Source organism: Phoca vitulina, unplaced genomic scaffold, assembly GCF_004348235.1.
Source record: "Phoca vitulina isolate PV1807 unplaced genomic scaffold, GSC_HSeal_1.0 scaffold61, whole genome shotgun sequence".
NCBI classification, from domain to species: domain Eukaryota; kingdom Metazoa; phylum Chordata; class Mammalia; order Carnivora; family Phocidae; genus Phoca; species Phoca vitulina.
Window position 1 is genome coordinate 5,872,709 of NW_022589764.1, and position 25,260 is coordinate 5,897,968.

The 25,260-nt window shown below is 40.4% G+C and overlaps 1 protein-coding gene across 2 annotated transcripts in view; it reads left to right on the top strand.

The window, feature by feature from the left end:
* Positions 1–23,750, top strand: part of ASB7 (ankyrin repeat and SOCS box containing 7) — a 48,899-nt gene extending 25,149 nt beyond the window's left edge. For both annotated transcript variants that reach the window (XM_032391273.1, XM_032391272.1), the window contains 2 exons: positions 5,865–6,470; positions 19,587–23,750. In XM_032391273.1, the coding sequence (XP_032247164.1) occupies positions 5,865–6,470; positions 19,587–19,726 (746 nt within the window). In that variant the 3' untranslated portion in view covers positions 19,727–23,750. The remainder of the gene's footprint in view (positions 1–5,864; positions 6,471–19,586) is intronic.
* The last annotated feature ends 1,510 nt before the right edge of the window (positions 23,751–25,260 follow it).

The window sequence follows — 25,260 nt, forward strand, 5'->3', positions numbered from 1 at the left end:
AGAGTCACTACGGCAAGCCCGCCAGCAAGGTGGAAGCTCATATAACATAACACAATCACAGTAGTGACAGTTCATCACCTTTGCCGAATTCTGTTGGCTTAGAAGGAAGTCATAGGTCCTGCTTAAAACTCAAGGGGAGAGGTACACAAAGGCGTGGACATGAAGAGGCAGGGATTATGGGAGGGGCCCCCTTAGAATCGTTCTGCCATAGACAGTATAAATATATTCTCCCCATTTTCATCTCTTAAAGACAACAACATAACACAAGTATAAAACTGCTGTTAGGGGGCACCTGGGTGGCTCAGTCGGTGAAGTGTCTGCCTTCAGCTCAGGTCATGATCCCGGCATCCTGGGATCGAGCCCCGCATCGGGCTCCCTGCTCAGCGGGGAGTCTGCTTCTCCCTCTGCCCCTCACCTTGCTTGTTCTCTCTCTCTCTTCCTCTCTCAAATAAATAAAATCTTTAAAAAAAATCTATATAAAGATGTAATATATATGACAGCAGTGGCACAAAGAAGGGGAGAGGAAAGAGGGCTGTATTGGAACAGTTTCTGTGTACTGCTGGAATTAAACCCAAAGTAAGAATAGGAATGAATGATAAAGAGAAAAGAAATCAGTGGGATTGAAAATGGGCAAATGATGGAGAAAATTGATAAAACAAAAAAAACAAAAATTGACTCTTTTAAAAGATCAACAAAATTGATAAATCTCAGCCAGACTGATGAAGAAAGCAAGAGAAAAAACACATAACCAGTACTAAGCATGGGAAAACTGTTTTACAGATCCTGTAGACATTAAAAGGGTAATAGGAATATAACAAACACCTTTTTGCCATTTAGAAGAAATGGACCAATTTCTGGAAAGTCACAAATTGCCAAAACTGACCCAAGGAGAAATAAAACAATTGAACAGCCCTATATCAAAGAAATTTAGTTCATAATTAAAACTTCTCACTCAGAAAACTTTAGGCCCAGCTGCCTTCTCTCTTGCATTATTTCAAATGTTGAAAGAATAACAGTAACAGCACTACCCAAATTCTTTGGTTGTGTAACTGCTTAAGGCTTGCAATGCCCTGATACAAAACCAAATAGACATTGAAAGAAATGAAAACTACATACCAGTATCCTTCGTGATGATAGATGCAAAAATCCTTGACAAAATACCAGCAAATCTAATCCATCAGTGTACAAAAAAAGAATATTATATCATGGCCAAGTACTGTTTACCCCAGGAGTGCAGGGTTTAAGATTTGAAAATCAACATGGTAATTTACATTATTAATGGAATAAAAGTATAAATACCAAGTGATCATTTCAATAGATGGCAGAAAAGGCATGTGACCATATAAAATACCCATTATCATAAAGACTCAGCAAACCAGAAGCATAAGATAACTTCCAAAACCTAAGGAAAGGTAACTAGGAAAAACTACAATGTGCATAATAGTAAATGGTGAACTGCTGAACCCTTTTCCTCTGAGATCAGGAACAAGGCAAGAGTATGTGCTTTTACCATTTTTATTTAACACTTGTTTAAATAAGAGTCCTGTGGATTGGAAAGAAAGAAGTGAAGCTCTCTTTATTAGCAGAGAACGTAATTGTGTATATAGACTAGCGTAAGAAATCTACAAAAATGTGCTTGAACAAAAATGTGAATTTAGTTTACACAGCTCAGTATGCAATCAACTTTATTTCTCTATATCAGCAGTTAATTGGAAAATGAAATTTTAAAACAATTTGTTATTATATCAACAAAACTTAAAATATTTAGTAATGTAATGATAGATGTGCAAGCCCTTTACATTGAGAAGTACAAAACATTGCTGAGGGAAATTAAAGAAGACCTAAATAGATAGATACTCTTTGTTCATGTTTGGAAGAATCAATATTATTTAGAGTATTTGGGGATGGTTTCCATTTTTTGAGTCATTGGAGTTCCAGTCAAAATCCCATAGGCTTGTTTGAAGAAAATGACAAGTTGATTCTAAAATTTATTGGCCAAAACAGTTTTTTAAAAGGTGTGAGGATATGTACTACCTGCTATTGAGACCTTCTGGTAAAGCTGCAGTAACCAGGACAATCCAGTATTGGTGTATGGATACATTTTTCGGTCAATAGACTAGAACAGAGTTTGGAAAAGACCCACACTTGTATAGTAAATTGGTTTTCGACCGTGGCACAGGGATAAATCATTGGGAAAAAGGTAGTCTTTACAACAAATTGTGCTGGGCAACTAGATATCTGTATGGAACAGTGAACCTTGATCTGATCTCACTTTACACAGAAATCAACTAGCAATAAGTCATTATCCTAAATGTAAGAGTTAAAAATAAAACTTCTAGAAGAAAACACAAATTCTAGGTGACATTATGTTGGGCAAAGATTTCTTAAATGGAATACAAAAAGCGCAAGCAATAAAAGACACAAATGAGTTGACTTCCTCAACATTTAAACATTTTGCTCTTCAAAAAAAGGAAAATGAAAAGGCAATCAGGAGACTAGGAGAAAATATGTTTTACAAAACATAGCTGACAAAGACTTGTATCCAGAATATATACGCAATTGAATTGTAAACTCAGTAATGAGAAAAACAATCTAGTAAAAATGAGTGAGCAATTTCAACAGACACTTGACAAAAGAAAATACATGAATAAACCCAATATCACTAGTCATCAGGGTAATATAAATTAAAACCTCAGTAAGTTACTACTTTATACTCTCTGGAGCAGTAAAATTAAAATTATTGATGATGCCAGGTATTAGTGAAGATGTAGAACTGTAACTCTCATACAGTGTTGCTGGTGAGAGAACATAATATTGTATAGCCACTTAGAAAAACAGTGTGGCAATTTCTTGGGAAGTTAAATGTACACTTAACATGTGGCCTAGCAGTTCTTTCCTAGGTATCTACCCAAATGAAATGAAAAATACAGACTTGTATGTGAATGTTCACAGCAGCCTCATTCATAATAGCCTCAAACTGGAAATAACGCAGTTATCTATCTGCTGGTGAATCCATAAATAAATGTATATACATATTATGTAATACTATTCAGCAATACAAAGGAATGAACTTTTGATATATACACACCAACAACATGGGTGAATTTCAGAAACGTCATGCTAACTGAAATCAGTCAAACACAAAAGTCTGCATACCGTATGATTTCAGTCATATGGAATTCTAGAAGGGCAAAACTGTAGTGGTTGCCTGGGACGCACAGCGTGGGCAAGGAATTGACTGTAAAGAGGCAGGAAGGAACTTTCGGAGATGATGGGAGTATGTTGATTGTGGTGGTGGTTACGTGGCTGTCTATAGTTCGTCAAAGTTCATCAACCTCTACGCTTAAAACGGGTGAATTTTATTATACCTCACTAAAGCAGTTGGAAAAAAATCATATTGGTAGGAAATTCTTTTATTTATATATACTTTAAAAATTTTCAGTAGGTTTAAATGGATTTCTTGAAACTATACTATAACTTGTTTAAAATAAGTTGCATCTGTGAGAAGGCAGAAGCGAGCTAAAAGGACAAAGTAATGAGGTGGCCGGGACTGCTGTTGGTGTTCAGGGAAAGCTTTTCTGATGAAGGGACATTTGAGCAGATACAGATGAAGTGAATTCAGTTCAATCAAAGAAGTGTCTTCACATGTATCTTGTGCATCTCTTATTCACTTTGTATCTAGGCGTTTTGCAGTTTCTGTTACTAATTACAAATGAGATCTTTTCCTTATCTGTTGCATTAGCTATAATAATCCTTAAATTAATCTTTGTTTTCATCTTCATTTGTCTTTTGTCTCCTATTTGTTAATGCCTTGAGGACAGTAAGTATACACTTTTTATGCACTGTTAATTTATAGCTCTACCTCTGTGCTGTGTTTCCAGCATGTCCTCGGTTACTGTGTTTTCATGGTTTTTACTGAGACTAAGCAGATCCTTGTTGTATCTGTTAATCTTTGTTTTTCCTAGCTCAGTATAGCACCAAAATGCAAGTAGCACCTAAAAAAGGCCTAAAGTGGAAAACCAAAGATGCTGGTGCAATTTCATGTAACATAATTTCAATCTTACTGTCAAATGCAGCGAGTATAGGATGCGCATAAGACTGTTTGCTGGCACCTTTAAAGACACCCCTGGTGGATTCAAAGGTGGGAGAAATGAAAGAAGGTATTCTGAAACCCCACAGATTAAGAAAGAAGCAGCTGATTGGTCAGGTATAGATTAGAAATGGAAGTCTTGGCAAGATTCATCGTTTCATTCGAATAGAAGGGGTTCTTTTAGATTTCATGCCTGTCTTAGTCTCCATACATAAGGGAGGTGGGTGTCCGAGACTTGAGGGCTCAGCATAAGCTGTCAAAGTGAAAACATTTGTCGCTCAAGTTTGTGCCTTACCAGTAGATGGCAGCAAAATGCTTCATTTAAACGTTCTTGCTTTCTTTAAAGTCTCACAGTGTATAGGTACTGTATCTTTTTTTTTTTTTTTTTTTTTTTTTAGCGACGGCCAAGGCAGATAGAATATTCTTACTTTCTTTAAATTGTAATACGACCACTGGGTAGTATCAGTTTATACTAAATGATTTTAGAAGTTCAACTGATACAGCTTTCCTAAAAATGTTAACTTTTTACAGGTTTTGTTAGCAACTACTTCTTAATTGTATTTTTTATTCTCTATAGTATTATTAATATTTTGTATGGAGTTTTCTGCCTCATAGATTTTTCTAAGGGACCCAGCTGCCATCATATAGTTTAGAACTAAATAACATTTTAGTAAACAATATAGGAGTGTTTTAATCCTATAACTTTGGAGGCTTTCTCTTTTATTTGGAAAACACTCATGAATTTCTCTCTTTCATGAATAAACTAGAAATTAAGGGAGCATTTTAACCCTAGGTAGTTAGGCCTGACAAATTTATTTTCACCTGAGATTGTTGGCCCCCAGGACATGACCTACATAACAGGAGGGAGCACTTCTTGCCCCTTTTCTACCCACTGCCCAGGAAGGCCAGTGGGATGAGAGCCACACAGAACTGACCCTTGGCTTCAGGGAAGATCGGGGCAGGTGACAAAAGTCTGTGATGAAGAGTCACACAGCCGATTGTCACTTCTCTTTCTTCCTTTCACTTTCTTTCCAGAAATCAGTCCATTTAGGAGAGCATTATGGAACTGTTATAGAAAATATTTATACAGGGCTGAGGTTTCTCCCAATTTTTCACACAACATGCTGCTTAATTCTTAGAAACTCCAAAATTCTTATAAAACTAAGAATCCACAGAGTAGTCTCTTATCTTAGGAAAACATGATTTATCAAGATCATTTAACATATATCTTACGTGCTTTGGAATTTTTACAGACCACAGGTTTTTTTTTTTGTTTTTTGTTTTTTTTACCTAATACACCCTAAAACAACACAGCCTGCCAGACCACAGTACATCCGTCCTTTAGAGCAGCAGATGTTGCTACACATGCTTCTCTTTAAGACCAAGAAGCACAAGAGAAAACAAAAAGTTCAAAACTGAAGAGAAACATGAAACAATACAGAGATGAGAGAGCCGAGTAGCCAAAAGCAGTTGGTTAAATTAAGACCAAGAGGGGCTGTGGCCATCTGAACACTTTGTTTTTGCCTATCTTTTAAATACTCTGTAGGTCATTTTTGTCCTGTTAACCCAGGTTTGATGACTTTCTATCAAAATTTATTTTCTGTGAAAACTATGCTTCAATTAAACTGAGAAAGAAGTACTTGATGTCCATTATAATCTTCAGTCATTTCACATTTTTTTTTCCTGGGAATGGGCTTAAATGCTCTGTGCCGTGGTAGAGTTCATTGTTTTGTCTTCGAGTCTGCTAATGTTTTCATTTTGGTTTTAACCCTAGCCGATCCAACAGTTAAGGACTTGATCGGAGGCTTCACTGCTCTTCATTATGCAGCTATGCACGGCCGGGCCCGGATTGCACGCCTGATGTTAGAATCTGAATACAGGAGCGATATTATTAATGCCAAAAGCAATGATGGCTGGACTCCCCTCCATGTGGCTGCTCACTATGGTAGGGACTCATTTGTCCGACTCCTACTGGAGTTCAAGGCTGAGGTCGACCCGCTCAGCGATAAAGGCACCACCCCCCTTCAGCTCGCCATCATCCGAGAGAGGTCAAGCTGCGTGAAGATCCTCCTGGACCACAATGCCAACATCGACATCCAGAACGGTTTTCTGTTGCGATACGCTGTGATCAAAAGCAATCACTCTTATTGCCGAATGTTCCTTCAGAGAGGAGCAGACACAAACTTGGGTCGCTTAGAAGATGGACAGACTCCTTTGCATTTGTCTGCCCTTAGGGATGATGTGCTTTGTGCACGGATGTTATATAACTATGGAGCGGACACAAACACAAGGAACTATGAAGGACAGACCCCATTGGCTGTTTCAATAAGTATTTCTGGAAGTAGTCGACCGTGTTTGGATTTCTTACAAGAAGTCACAAGTACGTAATTTAATTATTAATCTTACTGCATTTTTAAGAAATTTTCATCTTCTGGGGGCGTGTTTCAGATGTGTTTACAACTTAAAATGAGCAGACGCTAATGATTCCTATCAGCCCTGCTTATTAGTAAGTTATTAATAATGTGACTCATGCCTCATTCATCTGAAATAAAAAGAAAGCTCTATATCACAAGATTTCATACAAATTCAATTGTGTTACTAAAAGTAATAGGGATAGATAGGCTGAGAGCGGAAATGTAGGAAGGGACAGAGAAAGGAGAAACTGTTAAATTCACAAAGGTCTCTGTTAGAACAAGACAGTTCTTACTGATCATACATATAGTCATTCGGGCTTTCATGGACTTCTGATTGAAGAATTAGAAGGAGAGCGTTGGCCTTTAGGTTCCATAGCTGTGGAAGTGTTCTAGAATCGGTGCTTTAGTGCCAAGCTGTTGCTCCCCGTCTTATTGTTGCTTTTCTGGCTTCCCGGGATGTGACCCCACATGAGATGAACAGCAGTGTTCCTGAGCGAGGGATCCTAGTAATGCAGGTTACAGATGCCAGAAGTTGTTGTAAGATGAGATTTGTCGTCAGTGGGAGATTTGGTACTACGGCCCTGGGCCCTTGTGGCTTCCACTTCTGACCTGTTTTGGTACGGGCACTTCTGAAAGCCTGGGAATGTGTGCCCCGCTTTGCGTGGTGGTGCACGTTTGCATTGTTTCTCTGGTAGGGGTATTGGTCTGTGTGTGGATATAGCCACCCTCCCTTGTCAGGCTTCCTCCGCAGCTAGTCGAGGTGCGTCTCGGAGCTCAACATCCAACCCGAGGCTCAAGTTGGTAAACGAAATGCTTGATTTCACCCTCTGCTGCACTCTTTCATGAATTCCCTTTTCCTCGCCTGCTTTTTCCCTTTCAGACGTTATCATGGAAGAACAAATACGCTGTGGGTACCAGGTACTGAGGGGTAAGGAGTTGACTCGACCCTATAAATAATCTACCTCCCGCCTGGAACTGAACTTGGGAGTGGAAATCTTATGAACAAATGAAGTGTAATTTGGATTTTGTGTGCTTATGAAAAGGAAAAGATGGCACTGTTACCACTGTGTGTCTGCAGACCAAAGCCTCAGAAGAAATCACCCTCAGGATCTAACTTAGGCTGTCCACTTGGCCTGTGTGTGGCGACGGAAACGGCCTGTCCGCACCGTCCAGTATGGTAGCTACCAGCCCTGGCCCCGTGTGGCCGGTGTACACGTGTTACGTGCTTAACGCCACTGAGGAACGGAGTTGTTAATTTATCTGTATTAATTGAAATTTAGATGGCTACAAGGGCCTGGTGGCTCCCATGTTCTACACAGATCTGTCTGCCTTGGGAGCAGGGTTTTGGGCTGACTGGTAGGTGATCCCTTGAAGAAAGTTTTTGAGACACACGACATACCGAGACACAGGGGATGTCCTGTGTGGTGTTTCCTCGCCAGCTTACTCTGACTCTTCAGATCCAGGCCGCATCTAACGAAAGTGTGCCGTGGCATTTCCAGTGCTGGTTCTCTCAGCAAATTTTCTAGCAGTCTTCATTCGTAGACTGGGATGGGTATTGGTGTTATGAGAGAGGATATTACTCTTAAACTTCAGGTTAGGATTCTGTCCTGGAAAAAGCCTGTGAGGTATCTCTTACTCTTTCTGCATTCTGAGTATCTTTTTGTTGTTGCTTTCATTTTTGTTTTAATTTCTCACTCGAGACTCCTGGTTAAATTAGTGTGACTGCCTCAGCCCCTTTTGTTAAATATTTTGCTCAGCAGTTAAAGGCATCGACTAGAGCTGGGCTGCCCAAGCTCAAGCCCCAGCTCTGCCACCTGTCACCTGTGACCTTGGGCAGGTTACCCAACTGCTCTGCCGCAGTGTCCTCATGGGAGCATTAGGATAATTATATCTATCTTACAGGCTTGTTGTGTGGGTTAAATGAGTTAATGTTTGTAATGTGCTTAAAATAGCACCTGGCACATTTTAAGTGCTGTATATGTTTTTTAAAATATGAGAGTGGATGAACAGCAAGGCCTGGCTTGCTACCAATAGAGTGAATCCCTTAGATTCTTACTCTCCCCCAGCCTCCTATTTTTTAGCTTGGTGGACTGTTATTCCCCTTATCTTCCCCTGTGCCAAATGTAAACTCCCCTACTCACTGTACGGACGAGGGAGTTAACCAGAATGAAAAATCTTTTAAGAGAGAAATTCCACAAGAAAGCTGAACCTCGGGCATAGACTAGCAAGAACTTTTAAACTTACGGGGGGTACAGAAGGCATTTTAATGACCTGCATGCCTGGAATTTTGTTCGGAGACAAGTAGTGTAGAACTTAAGTTTGGGGGGAAAGCCCACTTGTGAATTCTCAGGCCCAGATTATGCCTGTGGTAGGGACGGACTTTCTTCAGCCAGCCGCCTCTGCAGGAGAAGGCCTTAGGCCTGAAAATCTCTGGTAATTGCAGTTCCTTGTGTCCAAGGGTCTGGAAGTCAGAGGAGGGTTTTAGAGAACAGAGTAGAGAGGGCGGAAAACGAGATGGCTCCCTGCTGGAGAGTGCCACTTGAAAGGAGGCTGCTTCCATGTCTGATTGGCCAGCCTATTTGCAGAACAGGTGCCATGTTGTGCTGCCTGCCTAGGAAATCCTTCGATTGTAAGGCTTGTTACTCTTTCTGCACAAGAAGGAAACGTTCAGAAGGCAAAGTGGAATCCAAGACTTGGACAAGCAGCAAGGTGAAAAGCTGTTGGAGGGGTCGGCTTGTCACCATTTGACCTGCACATCTAAACTCACTGTGTGGAATCTATCTCTGTGGGGCTGCTATTTCATCGAGGCATTAGAGAGGCAAGATTTTACTGTTACCATCTACCATCTTCGTCAGTTTTAACAGAGCAATCATAAGTTAAATTGCCTGTCTGATAATTCCAACATCTGTGTCATAGCTGAGTCTGTTCCGATGCTTGCTTTGTCTCTCCCAACTGTTGTTTTTTTTCTTGCCTTTTAGCATGTCTTGTAACTTTTTATTGAAGCCAGACAGGATGGATCAGGTAAGAGGAACAGAGGTAAATAGGCCTTTAAATGTCAGGTTCTGTGTGAACCTGGCCGGGATCTGGGCTGCGTACCATGTCTGCTGGAGCTGTAGGTCCTGGAAACTTCAGTCCCTCCTGCGTCCTCGGTCTTGTCTCCCCTCTTGACTTTGGGCTTCTCTCTGTCCTCCTCCTCTTCCCTCACACAGCTTGGTGAGACAGTTAGAACAGTTCTCTGACTCCAGCACCCAGAGTCTTTCTCCAGGTGGGATAAGACTCTGGTCAAGTCTTTACCCTTAGAGAACAGGCCTTTGTTATGGAGAAGGTTCTGGGTTTAAATCCCATGATTATTCTTAACCCTCCTCCCTTGCCAGAGCCACAAGGGGGTTTTTATTAGCTATTCACTATGACAACCTGGTGGGGTTCCTGAAAGTAAAATGGAGAGGATGTGGCGGGTGGGGGGGTGCTTCCTAAGACTGTGACCCTCACTGTCAGGCCAGTCCACACACAGCCTCAGGTAACTCGTCAAAATTACCATTGAAGTGTTCCTACGAGTTTATGGCTCCAGCAGCTTGTGCTCCAGGTACGCACATCTCAGCGGTCACTCGCTGGATTTGTTTCTCTCTCCTGACTTTGTGGTGGTTTGCGCTGTGAGGTCTGTTCACTGGTGGGCGAGTCCAAGGCAAGTCACTGATTTTGCGTTTGTTCAGCGTTTTCTTCTTACAAGAGCAGGAGTGATGACTTCCAAGCTCCTTACATGTTCAGGAGCTAAAACTGGAAGTCAATTCATTAGTTTTGTTGTTTTTACGTAAAAAGTGAACAACAGCCTATTCATGGTCATTTGGGCTGAGTAGCATTTCGCCCGCTGGAATTCAGAGGCACATCTCTCCCGTATACGATCCTGAAGATCCCTCAGCTCTGCCTGTGTCAGAGGTGTTGTTAAATTAGCTGTGTCTAGTGGTGGAGAGAGCAGCTAATGGGCTCTTGACCCCATGTCTGACATGCCTAAAAACCTTGGGCAAGCCGCTTAGCCTCCCAGCTCCCCCTGATTCTCAGTTACCCCCTCTGAAACATGAGGGAATTAGACCACAGTCCTTGGGGTCTCCCCCCTCCTTTTTAAAATTCTTGCCGGTAACCACTCTTAAAGGGGATGATTTCCTGCCGTTTGTGATTTTATTTTATGATTTATGTAGAACAGTGGTTTTCATAGTGTGGCCTCTTGGGGGGGTCCTCAAGACCATTTTAGGTGCCCATGAGGTCAAAACAGATTTCATAGCAGCGCTGAGATGTGATTCGCCTCTTTCACTGCGCTGTCATTTGACTGATGGGGTAGGAGCAATGGCGGGTCAAACTGCTGGCTCCTCAGTGTTAACCGCGGCAGTGGCCCCAAAGGGTACACGTAGTTCTTGAGTTCTTCACCACCAGGCAATCTCACTAAAGAAGATTCCAGTTCCATTTAGGGATGTCTTTGACAAAGCAGTAAAATTAATCCCATTAAATCTGATCCCTCTGAGTACATGCCTTTTTAATATTCTGTGGAATGGAAATTGAAAGTATTCTTACTGCATACCAAAGTGCTGTGATTGAATTGACAAAAAGCACTTCTTCGATTTGTTTGAGCTGAACCAGCAGCTTTTTCTGTGGAACACCGATTTTTACCTGGAAGATTGACTGACAGCCAAACGATAGCTATTTAGTCTTGGCTATTTGGCAGACTTTTTTGTCACGTTAAGGAAAACAATTGACAGTATTTATGACAAGTCATAAAATTTGAGCTTTCAAGTGAAAATTAGAATTTTGAAAAGCTTGTATTTGCTACTATGACATTGGCAGGTTCCCAATATGCAAAGACTTTTTTGAGATAAGCAGCAATACTAACAAAAGTGATTTTTTTTGATACTATTTAATGAAATGGGTCAACATTTGGAAGATCTCCATAACCTAGTGAGCCAATGTTTTCCAAAGGACTAATGCATAATTTGACAAAAACATGCGTGGGTAAAAGATCCATTCAAAGGACAAAGTAGACCAATGGATTTGAATGTGAAAGAGTACGAGAGGTTCATTGATTTGGTTTCAGATTGCATATTGCAACTAACCTTTAAAAAAATACCACTTGTCGAGTTTTGGTGAAGTATCAAAGAAGATGACGATCATCTAAAAACACTATGAAAATATTCTTTCCCTTTCCAACTATGTGAATGAGGCTGGATTTTCTTGAAGTACTTCAATCAAGACAACATATTAGAACAGAATGCAGGAGCAGATCTGTGAATCCAGCTATCTTGTATGAAGCCAGACTTTAAGAGCTAATTTGCAAACACGTAAAACAGTGCCACTCTTCTTGTGAAACCCTTTTTGTTTTAGAAAGCAGCCTCTTTTTTCTCCCAAAATTTACTTCAACTGATAATGAATTTATATTGCTGTTATTTTTTTTTAAGATTTTATTTTTTTAGTAATCTCTACACCCAATGTGGGGCTTGAACTCCAAACCCTGAGATCAAGAATTGCATGCTCCACCGAGTCAGCCAGGCACCCTGTATTACTGTTATTTTTTTTTTTTTTTTTAAGATTTTATTTATTTATTTGAGAGAGAGAGAATGAGAGAGACAGCACATGAGAGGGGGGAGGGTCAGAGGGAGAAGCAGACTCCCCGCCGAGCAGGGAGCCCGATGTGGGACTCGATCCAGGGACTCCAGGATCATGACCTGAGCCGAAGGCAGTCGCTTAACCAACTGAGCCACCCAGGCGCCCTGTATTACTGTTATTTTTAAATGAATCAACGAATATGTTTTAAACTTCCCAACCTTAATTTCTAAGTATGGCAAATACAGATAGAGATAACCCACATAAACAAAAATTCTTTGGGGTCCTCCAATTTTGAGAGTGCAAAGAGGTCATAAAACTAAAAGATTGAGACCCTGGTGATGTACAACTTCTACCTTCAAATTTTTAAGGACACCTTGTTAGCCTGGTGTTCTCAGATATGGTGAATTTCTAATATATTTTTGTTTGCAGTTACTACAGTCTGGATAAAATGAAATGCTTTAAATTACTACTTGCCCTATGCCAGTGTATTTACAACTTAGGATCTGTAGAGATCAGTGATTCCTGAAGTGTGTCTATAAAATTGTGGTTCTGTCAGATGCTATGAGGGTAAACGGATACATTATTCAAATTAGTTTGGAAGACTAGTACCCTGGATTCTAGATCCCAGTTTCAGGGAGTAGCAGCATATCCAAGGTGCCAAGAAGTCCTTGAGCAAGTTAACCATTAATTTTTGTTCACTGAACAGCCAACTTTCACAAGCATATTTTATTCCTGTGGCAAGCTCTGGTCTAGATTATTCTTAAGGCAGGGAATATGCAATTTGGGTTTGTGTTTACTATCCAAAAGGAGGCCAAGTTGCAATCTGTGTTTCTAGTAGATGTTGCTCACAGACTTGAAGCAACCACCCAGTTTGCATCAGTGGTGTGTGAAAGGTCGGACTGGGTTGTATTTTGATTTGTATAGTTTAGGAAATTAAATGGCTCCTATTTCTAAGAAAAAAAAAAGATTAGGTAGATGGGAATTGAATTGGGTAAACTATTTGGGGGAGACTTAATCTGTCAAGTACTTAAGCATGTTGCTTTCAAGAACAGCATCACAGGTGTTTAAAAATACTGTTTTATAAACACTGCAGTAACCTGAAATGTGTTTTTATTTAAAAATAGTCACACACGATGTTTTGGCAGCAGGAGTTAAACTTCAAAAACAGTTTCAAACTCTGCTCCTGCATTCTGTTCTTTTTTTTTATTTTAATTTTAAGAAGGTAAAATTTAGGCTGTGGCTTTCTCAGCTAAATCTAGTACAACGGCAAGCATGTGAGCGGATGATCACATAAAACAACACCTCTACAACAGGTGCCCTTATTTCTGTATTTCTTTCAAATGCTTCTTTAATCACTCTTTGATTTTTTTTGGGGGGGGGTAGGATGATATCAAAACAGGGTTACCTAGTGTAACTCTTTTTTTTTTTTAATATTTTATTTATTTATTTAATTGACACAGCGAGAGAGGGAACACAAGCAGGAAGAGTGGGAGAAGGAGAAGCAGGCTTCCGGCTGAGCAGGGAGCCCAATGCGGGGCCCGATCCCAGGACCCCGGGATCATGACTTGAGCCGAAGGCAGTCACTTAACCAATTGAGCCACCCAGGCGCCCCACCTAGCATAACTCTTTAAGAGAAGTAATTTGTGTAGCACATTTTACCTATGGTGATTTTTTTTTTTTTTTTTGGTAATAGGGGATTTGCCAGACATCTCTATAGTCTTGATAGGCCTTTGGGTCCCAATTACTAAAATCACTTTTAGAAATAAATAGTACATAGTTCTAAGTCATTTATTTTTAAGGTCCTTTGATCTAGAAAGCATTGCCTTATTCTTCACTTTTTTCATGATATTTATATTGCTTTCTGTTTTCAATATAGGCTTCTAGAGATGTGTTATTTGTTAAGAAGCAGTCTATGGTTTTGTTTAGTTTTAATGCAAATGAAGAATATAGGTCAAAGCTCATTAGCCTGTGGAAACAAATGTAACCAATGGACAAATGTCATCAAGGCTGAAACTGTATATATTTGGATTCTATCTAAGTTAAATTATTTTATAATACCACAATTTTTATATTAAGGTGAGCTAGAAACTGCCATTGTCCTATAAAGATTTGTTGAACACATTTCATCCTGAGTGTCTGTGAAGGAAATTCAGAGACAAGAGGGAAGGAATAAAACGTGTTTATGGTAGGATTTTAAAATGGGAAGCTGAAATAAAACAAAGAGGTATTGGGAGACCATTCCAGATGCTGACCTAAAATGGGGAGGTAGCTGAAAGGAACAAGTCAGATTGTAGACAGCAGTCAAAGGAGGCTAAATCTTTCTTTGTGTTTCTTTACACCCTCTACTGCCGGTCTCTTTCCCCTCTCCCCCAAAGAAGACCCAGAACATTGTTTTGCTTTCATTTTCTTTTCTCTGGCTATGGAAAGATGTTTTGCCTCTCTGTCTACCTTCACAAATATTTTACCCAAATGAATAAATTTAGCCTGTCATAAATGTGGTATAATGGTGGTATCAAAAGGAGGTGGTTTAGGATATTTAATTTTCTAAATTATGCCGCTGCCCTGGTTTTGTAATTTATCTTAGACCAGACCCTTCAAAAGCTGATTTCCTATTTTATGCAAGCCCAATTATTACTAATGATGGGCTGCTTTACCAAATGGAGAGACTAATAGCCCTTTGAACTATTATGCAATCCCATTGTAGTTTGTTAGTGTGAATACCTTGTAGTGTTCCTGCATCCCCCAAAGTGTTTATGATTCCTGAAATTATACTCTTGTGTGAGCTATCCCCCCAGGTCTCTCCTGTTACAATCCCCTGGACAAGGCAGTTGTTAACTTAACAGGGTAGGAGTAATTTTCTGCGACACCTAGTAAACCTTGTGCATGTGTATGTTGAGTGTTTTTGGTTTCATTCTCTTTATTGTCTTTCTCTGCCTTCTTTTCTTCTGCCGCCTTCTCTCCCCTCACCCCTTTAATCCATGGCATAGTGCATTTGGGGGGTACATAGAGGCGCACAGTAAATCTTTTTTGAGTGATGTGTTGACTTGGAAGTAAGTACTTTTTCAATCATCATTTTCTGTTCCTAAAATGATACTCCTGAAAAAAAATAGCTCCCTAGTCAGTCTTAGAAACAGCAGGGAGGCAATGAGTAGTCCTTATCACACGCCTACCTGTGGAAGCCTGCTGTCCGGTCTGTGTTCCGACATGGCAAGATGAGTCCCGGTCTCCCTTGGCGGCGCAGTACCGTAAAGACACCCCTCACTTCATCACCGCACGGGTTTTTATATAGTTAAGGTTCTTACATCTCTGCCTGCCCTGAATCATGCGGCGATTTCCACAGTGTCATTCCCATCAATTTGCCCAGGACCATTTCCCCGTAACCGATTACCAAGTGGCTCCTTTGCTGTAAGCTGCCAACTAGTTGTCTTCCTCTCTTAACACCAGGAAGAGGGGAGACCTCAACTTCCAGGAAGCACCCTCTACTTTTCTGGGAAGGAGAAGCAAACGTTATCCTTACAAGTATTGAAAAATCACTATTTTAACCTTTATTCACCAAATACTTATATAGCCCTTACTGTGTGTCTGGTACGATACCCATAAGCACTTTAGCAAAATTAACTTTTTTGATGCTTGTAAACCCTGTGATGGAGGTGTTGTTATCCTCGGTTCATAGATGAGGAATCTGAGGCAGGAGGCTAAGGAGCTTGCCCAGGATCACGCAGATTGTAAATGGTGGGGCCAGGAGTCAGACCCGGGCCGTCATGCTCCAGACCGGATGCTTTTAACCACTAAGATGTGCCTCTCCCATTAAAGGTCATTCTGCAGATTATACATGGCCAAGAGCTCTTAAAAAGATAAGATTCTCCCCAAATAGTAAAAGATTGCCACAACACACCACTTAATAATTAAAGGAGAAGAAAAATGAGTAGCAAATCGAGTAAAACTCTCTGATGTTTAGGCATAGAAAGTTCATCTCTCCCTGGGAGAGGCCCTGTGGAGGTACCTTCTGAGGATGATAGGATTTCTGTAGCTACATCCCTTGGATTACAGGTGCCAGCTTATCTTTGCTTTCTTGCATTTTATCATAGACAGGAGAGCCCGTGGCCCCTCCAATAGTCGGCCCATGGAATCTTCTTAACTAGATCATTAGGATATATTTACTACTTTTCTATGTTACAGCAGGGGACGGTGTTGCCAAACTTTCTGCTACTAATAAAAGCCCCCCCACCCCAGCTTCTAGTGACATTTTTTTTTCCAGCTTCTAGTAACATTTTAGAACTTTCTTTTAAGCCCTAACAGACTCCTCAGAGCCCTTCCCCACCAGCTGGTCCCAGTGATAAAGCCACATATTTTAGATTTTTTTTTTTTTAATGGCAACACCCTACTTCGGGGTCCCAGAATCTCAGATATCTAATGCTGCAAATTTTAGTGGCTTACCACAGTAATGGTGGATTATTTTGCTTCTCTGCCCCACGCAGTGTCATCTGGAGTCTCTTGACTGGGGCCTCTCCACTCTCAAGATGGCCCGCTCCGATGGCTGGCAATTGGGTGCTGGCAGTTGGGAGTTCAGCCGTTCAGCCAGGGTTGCTGGGCAGTGACCTCAGTTCTTCCTTCTAGACTGCTCAGACTTCTTCATGGCATGCTGGTAGCTGTGTTGGCAGAGTGAATGTCCCAAGATCCAGGTGAAAGCATGTCACCTTCTGTGACTTACTCATCGCAGTCACATGGCTTCACTTCCCCCATAGTGATGAGTGCACCCAGTTTCAAGGAAGGGGAACCGAGGCTCCATCTCTTAGAGGTGGGCATATGGATCACACTGTAAAAAAGAACATGAGGCACAGGAGATGTTGTGGCTATTTTTGGAGAGCACAGTCTGACACAAAATAGGATTAGCAGAAGATCCCCCTTCTGTAACCCTTTGCCTCGATCCCTTCTTTTTTCCCCTTAGCTAAGCAGATCCCAATAATACAGGTTTTCTACTTTGTTGGATGATATGTTTCCATTTAAGTGTGCATATATTTTTTATATGTCAGCCTTATCCTCACCTGTTTTTTGCCTGAATACATTGTGCTTGTTCTTTTTGTTAATATTACATTTGAAAAGAACCTGCCATCTATTAGGAAAATCAGATTCTTTACTCTGAAAAAAGAAGGTTCATATCTAATTCATATTCTGGTTTGCATTTGCAGATCAAATACTGTAAGCGCTTATCAAAAAATGACAATGATAATTTATTCCCTTCCAAATGGTAGCCCATGAAGGGTGGTGAAAAATAATTCAAAACAGGTTAGAAAATGATTTGCTGTTGCCATGGGTGGGTTTTGCAGTGAGTTGACTGGTTTGTCCCTTATGGACAAGCCTGTTAAGTATTCATTCATTCAGCTAGTTTTTACTGAGTACAGTGTCAGGCGTTGGGCCACATTGGCAGCCAGATGTGGTCTTGCCCTCATGGAACATGTCAGATAGTGAAGAAGGTGGACATTAGTAGAGAATCACCAAATAAATGTAAAATCACAGCCTTATTAAGTGCTGTAGTAGAAAGGAACTCTGAAGTATCTGATGGGGAACCTTTGTCACCCCTAATGAAGTGCTTCCGAGCAGAGATCTGGAAAATGGAGAAGACACATCTTGGTGAGAGACGCGTGAGCGTATCACAGACTCACACTGATCTGCGTGCAGGTATCCATAGATACACGTGCCCCAGGTTTACAGGCGTTTCTAGGAAAGCAGTAGCTTCTGCAATTCTGTTCAGAGAAGACCGTGTGTTAAGTAACTCTTGGAAAGCACATGTTCACACAGGCCCTTACAGAGAGCTTGTTTAAGGAGCCTTTTTCATTTATGAAGAATTACTTAATTTTGAATAATGGCGATCACTATAAACAAGGGCAGTTCAAGTAAGGGGTAAAGTACTAATTATAGCAGCGGTTCTCCATGTATGGCTTGGGGACTCCTGGAGCTCCACAAGACCCTTTCCCCTGTCTGAGGTCAAAACAGTTTTCATAATACCGAGACATGATCTGCCTTTTTCACGTTCCTTCTTTCATGAGCATAAGTGGACTTGTCCAGAGATGAGATGACTTTATCACAGCAGATTGAATGTAGAAGCATCTATGAGAACTCAGCTGTCCTCTGTTAAGCCAGCCCTTTAAGAACTTTGCAAAAATGTGAAAGAATGTCATTCTTACTGTTTTTTAAAATACTGTTTTTTTGTACCAACGTTGTCTATGGCCACATGTAGTGGGTTTATTTTTATTTTTTTTTAACGAGTAAGTATTTCTAAAATTCGCTTTAACTTCTAATATGGTAATTATTGATAGATATAACCCAGATAAATGGAAGTTCTTTCGGGTCCTTGATATATTTAAAAAATGCAAAGAGGTTTTGAGACCAAGAAGTTTGAGATTCGCTGAGGTATGGCATTCTACTTGACTTTGAGCATGTTACTTAATCTCTCTGAGACGCAAGGAGTCTGTAAGATGGGGATGATGATCAAAGTAGTGCTTCCCTCATAAAAGGATGAAACGAGTTAGTGTATGTTGAGAGCTTATAAGGACCCATGGCATGGAGTAAGCATTCAACATGTTAGCTTTTGCTGTTTGTTACCATTTAATATGAGAGCAAAATTTATGTGAGTCCAGCAACTGAGGCACTGTTGCTCAGAATTCTTGCTTGTGTTTGAGGTCATCTAAATTGTTCTGGTAAAATACGATATTCAGAAGTGAACGAAATTGAATTTTGTAATTTTTCTTCTGAGTTGAGTTACAGCAGTGGTTTTTATTGGCACATTAGGTAAGGGTGTGAGGTTTGAAGACACGTAGATTCAGAATAGCTTGGGGTGTTTTTTCTCCCTGGCTCCCTGCCCCCCCCCAGTCTATGCCCTCGTGCCCACAGCCAAGCGTCTGCTATGTCCAGAATCATGGCGAACAGGTGGGCAGATGTCGCTTGGGAAAGCTCCCTGGAGATCATGCTACATGTCTAGACTCCAGTGTCCTCAGTGGTGAGCTGAAGGAGGGGCCACATTAGACAGCATCTCATTTGGTTCCCCCACTTTTCAGACAGAGAAACTTTGATTTGCTCGCCCAGGTTCACTCAGCATATTAGAGGCATCCCAGGATGAAAACCGGCATTCTGATTTGTAATGAAAAGAATACCAGGCTTAGACTCAGAAAAACTGGTTTTAGTCTCTGTCCAAAAAGCTTTAATTGGTCATCTGACATTGAGCAATTTGCTCAAATCCCTGATCCCTTGAGTCCTTATTTTTAACATGGAGGTGAAAATATCCATCATCCCAGGGTTGTGAAAAGCATCAGATAAGACCTCACATGAAGGTCTCCAGGGCGCGTCCTCTCAGTAAGTCTGTCTGGTCCTTTGCATGTGAAGTCCATAGAGAGACGCGTCCCGGTGAAACAAATAATTCTTTTCAGAACTGAAAAGCCTGCCTTAAATATTGTACTGTGTAGCTTTGTAACAGTTTCTTTTTTCTGTCTTTTTAGGACAGCCCAGAAACTTGCAGGACCTGTGCCGAATTAAAATTCGACAGTGTATAGGCCTTCAAAACCTAAAGCTACTTGATGAACTACCAATTGCCAAGGTCATGAAAGACTACTTAAAACACAAATTCGATGATATCTGATGTACACAGAACTGTGAGCAAGATTAGGAGTTATATTCCAGATACTTAAAAGGCTTTTTGCCTTGCACAAAGTATATCCTATGCAATTTCTGATTTGCTGTGAAGTCAGAAAGCAGGTATACACTTTTAGGTTTTTTGATTGTTTATTTGGTTTTCATGGTAGGGGAGGGATTTTTTTTATATATATAAACACACACACACACACCACATGCTTGAAGGTCTTAATTTGGTTTCTTGGTCCAAGTTTAAGAGGTCCAAGCTTTCTATACAATATTGCATTTACGAAAATTGTTTTTCCAAAACAACACAAGCAGCGTTGGAGTGGAGAATTTCCCCTTTCCAAATGTATGGTTTCATGGGCGTGCACGACATTATAAACCAGCAGAGCACTTGTTAAGGTTTGGAGGCACAGTTTCACCCGGGGAAGGGGGGCGGGTCCTGGGTTCTACTGGAAAATGCCCTAAGAAATTTTTAAAGTAACTCTGTCACCTCATTCATTTTTAATGAGTACAAATTGGCTGTTTCAAACTGTTCCTTTCCTAATTAATGTAGCTCTTGGATGACATAAATCCAGTACCTCTGCTTTCCTGTTGGTGTGCTCTTGTTTTTAACTTATTTTTTTAACAACTGTAGTACACTACCCAGAGACATTGGGTCTCAACTTCTGTCTCTCGTTGAATCGTGCTTTTAAAACAATTAATGGAAACAAAAATAACTTTATAAAGCCAGTGTATTCTGTTTTTAAAACAGTGCCTCCCGTGCAATACTCTTTCTGGTGTATTTTATCCATTATTTCACTCAATGTTTCTCATTCCACAGCCAGCTTTGACATGCCCGTGAGAACAGGAACCGCCACTTTAATTTTAATTGCAGGACCATAGGATGTCAGGTGCCATTTCCATTGTAGGCTTTGTCTTTTACTTCACTTTAAGCAGAAAATTTCATATCCTGGTGGTAGAGTCTTCCCTAAAAATAACCCAAAATATTGTTAAGCCATTTGGCTTTAACAGTTAAATAATTTGGGGGTGGTTTCATGGTGTTTTTTGTTTTTGTTTTTTTCCTTCTTCCCAGTTAAAAAAAAAATTTCTGAAGGGTACAATTTCTAATGGGTGCACATTTGTAAGTCTGGTTAATTCCTAATAGGCTAATTCAACACTTCCTATCTATTTTAAGGTTATGCACAGTGAAGCTCTTCTGGACGGTTATTTTATTTTCTGGGTTGATTGGGCATATGTTTGCAGTGTAAACACAGTTATGATAAAGTGTCAGTAACAGTGGGAAAGGTTCCAGAGACATTGGGGATCTACGCTGATGCCCTCGGAAATGTGTTCTGTGCTTATTAACATGTCGTCATTTTAGTTTCAGAAGAACCTTTTCAAATATCCCAGTATTGTTCTCCGTGCTTTGGGCGATTTCAAAATATTTACGCGCTAGAAATAAATTTGTTATCAGACGTTTACAAGATAAAGGGCTTCTTTTGTCTGAATTTCTAGTTTTGAGTCATTAAGCATAAAACTACTTCACCTGGAAAGTATAACTAAGCAGAATTGAGCATCTACTCTGGCTTTACCTTTTTTTTTAGAGAGCCAGCAGGGATATCGATCTCTCAAGCACAGAGTCAGTTCCCTAGGATCCCGAATAGCTTTGGCATTGGTGTATCGGATCTGCTCGCGCCTACGCAGTGCCCAGGTGCCTGAAGAACGGGCAGCTCCGGAAAAAGAATGATTTGGGGGGATTGCTGATGGGGTACATAGACTCTTTTGCAGGGAGCCAGTGACAGCGTGGCCAATTTGGTAACCATTCCAAGACTAACCGGAGCCTGATGGATAGAAATGGGTGGTCTCCCATCTCCAGAATGTCATCTTCCGAGAGAGAGTCCCTCATGCAGCTGAGCTGTGTTCTCATCCTTCCTACCAGTACCCAAGTCAGAAGTGAGACTCGTGGTGTCAGGAACGTGGCATGGCCAGAAATGTACTGAGTGTTACTTCCCCGTCAAACCCCAGGCCCAGGGAGACAAGGAGCTGGGAGGGCGGGCGCCCGGGACCCTGCACTCAGAGCAGTGCTAGTAACGTTACCTTCACACAGGGCTTAATTCCTCAAAACGTGTGTATTCATTTATTCAGGTAGATGAAAATGACTTTCTTTCCCCAGCCATTCAGAGGTTTCCAAACTAAGTTATCCACTGAGTTTGAGTCAGGGAGTTCCAAGTAAAAAGATCAGACTAAGGTAAATTCTTTGTTCTGCATTGCTGCTGCGACTTCGGGAAAAAAAAATTATGAGAGCTCTTCCTTGGAATTGAAATTTCTATTTAATGAAGAAGTGTATAATTCCATTATTTATTGTTGGAGGTTTGATTTACCTGGAAACTTAAAAAGAATGTTTTATTTTTGTTAGTAAAATCCCAGTCACATATCCTGTTTAACCATAACTAAAATTTTAGTCTCAAAGGTGGTAACCAGTAGAACATAGGGATCAACGTGCAGGTCCGCATTTGAATTTAATTGGCAGAGACACATTTGGTGGTCACGTAACGAGTAGAGAGAACAAGTTATTTTCCAAAAATCGACTGATTGGTTTTTCCAGAATCTTCACTGAAATGTTCCAAATATCATCAGATTTGTCGCTGACCCTTCCATGTTCCTTTTGAAATTTATTGTTTAACCCTATTACTAAATCTTTATAAAAGTATATTTGGCAAGTACACCAAAGAAACCAGCTCATAAAAGATTATGACCATTAATGAACTGCAAACCTCATCTTTTGAAAACAGAAGATTTTTTTTGTGTGTAAATATTTGTTTATAAATGTACAGCAGAGTTAAGAGTGTTTTTTAGATTATTTAATTCCCATATTTCTAAACTATTTACTACAAAATAACCCACGCTTGTTAGTTTGGAGGACTTGACTGTTTTGTTTTTTTTTAATTCATTATCCGTAATGCTTGGAACAGCATTTCCGCTAGAGAATTCATTGTTCTGGCAGTGGTAAGAGTACACATCTGGAGCATGAGGAGTCTAGAGTGATTTGTCAGATGCGCACCCTAAGAGACAAGAATGTATAGTTTCATTACCAGAGTGGACCATACGCAAATGGAGATTCTAACTTTTCCTGCAGAGTTGCTCATTAGCCCAGAATGTGATTGGGATGAGGCCCTTTGCCCACAAATTTAGCTTTCATGTAACTCCTAGTGTGTTATATCATAATGTATTTTGTTCTTCCTTTGTAATGTAAGTTTTGCTTTGGGTCAATTTGAATTAAAAAAAAAAAAAACTTAAATCTGGTTTAAAACCTATCGGAATTGTGTTTTATTTCTAGTCTGCCTTTAGCTTTTTAGTATTTCAGGCTGTTCGGTGAAAAGAGGCGAAGAGCTCTCTTTCCTTCGTCGGCATTTTAGATCATTGGGAATTGCGTCGAGAGCATGATAGAGAAGACAGCACCATTTTAGATCAGAGAAGGCAGTTCTTGCTCCCTCCCCAAATCGCAGTTTTCGCTGCATCCCTCATACACCCACAACAGAAGACGATGGCATCCTGCAGTGTGTTGAGTGAGCCCTGAGCCTTTTTAGGCCAATTTCACCTTTGCCTCCTGCCTGCCACACCTTGACCGAGCACAGAGTTTGGACCACAGCGTTTCTAAGCACAGAACAGTAGAACGATGAATTGGAGGGAGTTTATTAGCCTGCAGGAGAGAGAAGCAAGACAACTCTGATTTCACACTTCCTTTATGTAATATAAACACAGCTTGATTCAGGAGAGACTTCACACTACTATGAGTGATGGTGTACTAAGGGAAAGGGAGGCCAGACGATTGAGATTGAGCACCCCATGCAGAAATGTTCAGTATTTTGCAACTCACTTTGTTGCGGACTTGTCCAGGCTTTGGCACAACTGAAGGCCAAGAATGGGACATTTGAAACGATTCTTGATGATCAGCAGGGGAGTTCAGATGTGAAAAATAGCTGTGTTGCTTGGAAATCTTGAGGTCATTCCTTTTCCAATATGATGTAAGTAGTGTATTGTTTTTTCAGCTGACAGACAATTTACAAAAATGGCTTCCTAGCTATTGATAAAACAGATTATCTCCTTGATAAAAAAAAAAAAAAATATTTCCACATTCTCTGTAGCTGGGTTTCAGGGAAGAAAGAAAATGAATTTCTATCGTCTGCCTGTATTTATGTCACATCATGTTAACTGTGTTCTCTTAACGTCTTACAGATTTTGATGTTAGAATTTATACGAGGTTCAGTACCAATAAAATGATTTTAAATGTCCACTGCCAGATACTGATCTGCAGGCCCAAGTTGCTCTAGACTCCTAAGATACAGAAGTCATTTGTCTTTATTCTATCATGAGTTGTTTTGTCATTACCATTGAGGTGTTCTGAGTCTTCAATAACCAAAACGGATCATCAAGCTGCATCTCATGACTTTTCTTGTATGCTGCTGGTAAACAGGGTTCAAACTTCTGTGATCTATTTCTCGAAGATCATGATGTGTTTTATAGATCTCTCTTTATGTTCCAGAAGAACTCTGTGATGCCTGAGCGACAGTTAACATTCTGAATCCCATTTGAAAACACTGAGGTGATTTGCAGAAGGCCCCGTAAGAGCTCATCAGTGTGGGCCTGGAACCCTTAGGGCTGTTGGCTGCAGTGTTCTGTCTCTTGTCCTAAAGGAATGCCACACTCAGTAGTGAGATGTGCTCTTCCGTTTCATTCATTCACCGATGCCCAAGGTGCCTTGTGCTGGGTCGTTGTTGTGCATCCACAAAAACTAAGTGATTTAGCAATTCTGAAGACCCATTAGGGGTAAAGGATCGGATTCAAGGGGATGATTCTCTTCGGTTGCAGACAGGACCTTAAGAAAAATTCATATAATCATGTTTGTGGTTATTATAAATATATTCTGAATCTTGGGTTGTTCCAGCATCTTAAAAATCACACTTGGAACATTGTTTTAAGTTTCCTTTTAATTAGGAAATTGTTTTTACATTAGTTAAATGTAACTTCTTTTACGTTACAGGAAGTAGTAATGAAGTAGTAATGAAGTGATGCACTTTTCTGTGAAATGGCATTTTATGAATCAGAAAAGAGCTGGCTTAATTTGGACAATGGGACTTAGTTGAAGTGGAGAGACTCGGTCATGTGATGAGTAGACTGACCCTTTGTGACTGACACAGAGGTAATCCAGCTGCAGATAGTTCCTATTTTATCTGGCAAACGGAATCATATTTTTCTTGCTGCTCAGGCTTGAGCTAATGTTGCTTTTCTTCCTCTGATAGTTTTGGGTCTGGTCACTGCTCAGTTTTTTTCTTTACAAAAAAAAAAAAACATTTGTGGGGCACAGGCTTACTGTACATGACCATTTTATATTTCTCTAGAGACCTTCTAGGTTTTCTCTCTTAGTTCTGGCCACTTAACCCTTTAGTGAAGTACATACATGTGCACAGGGTGTGGTCTTGGCCTCACCGAGTTGCTTTTGTGTGCTGATTTTAGAGTTCCCAGATTGCTTGTTTTTTGCTGCCTTACCTGGGCGGA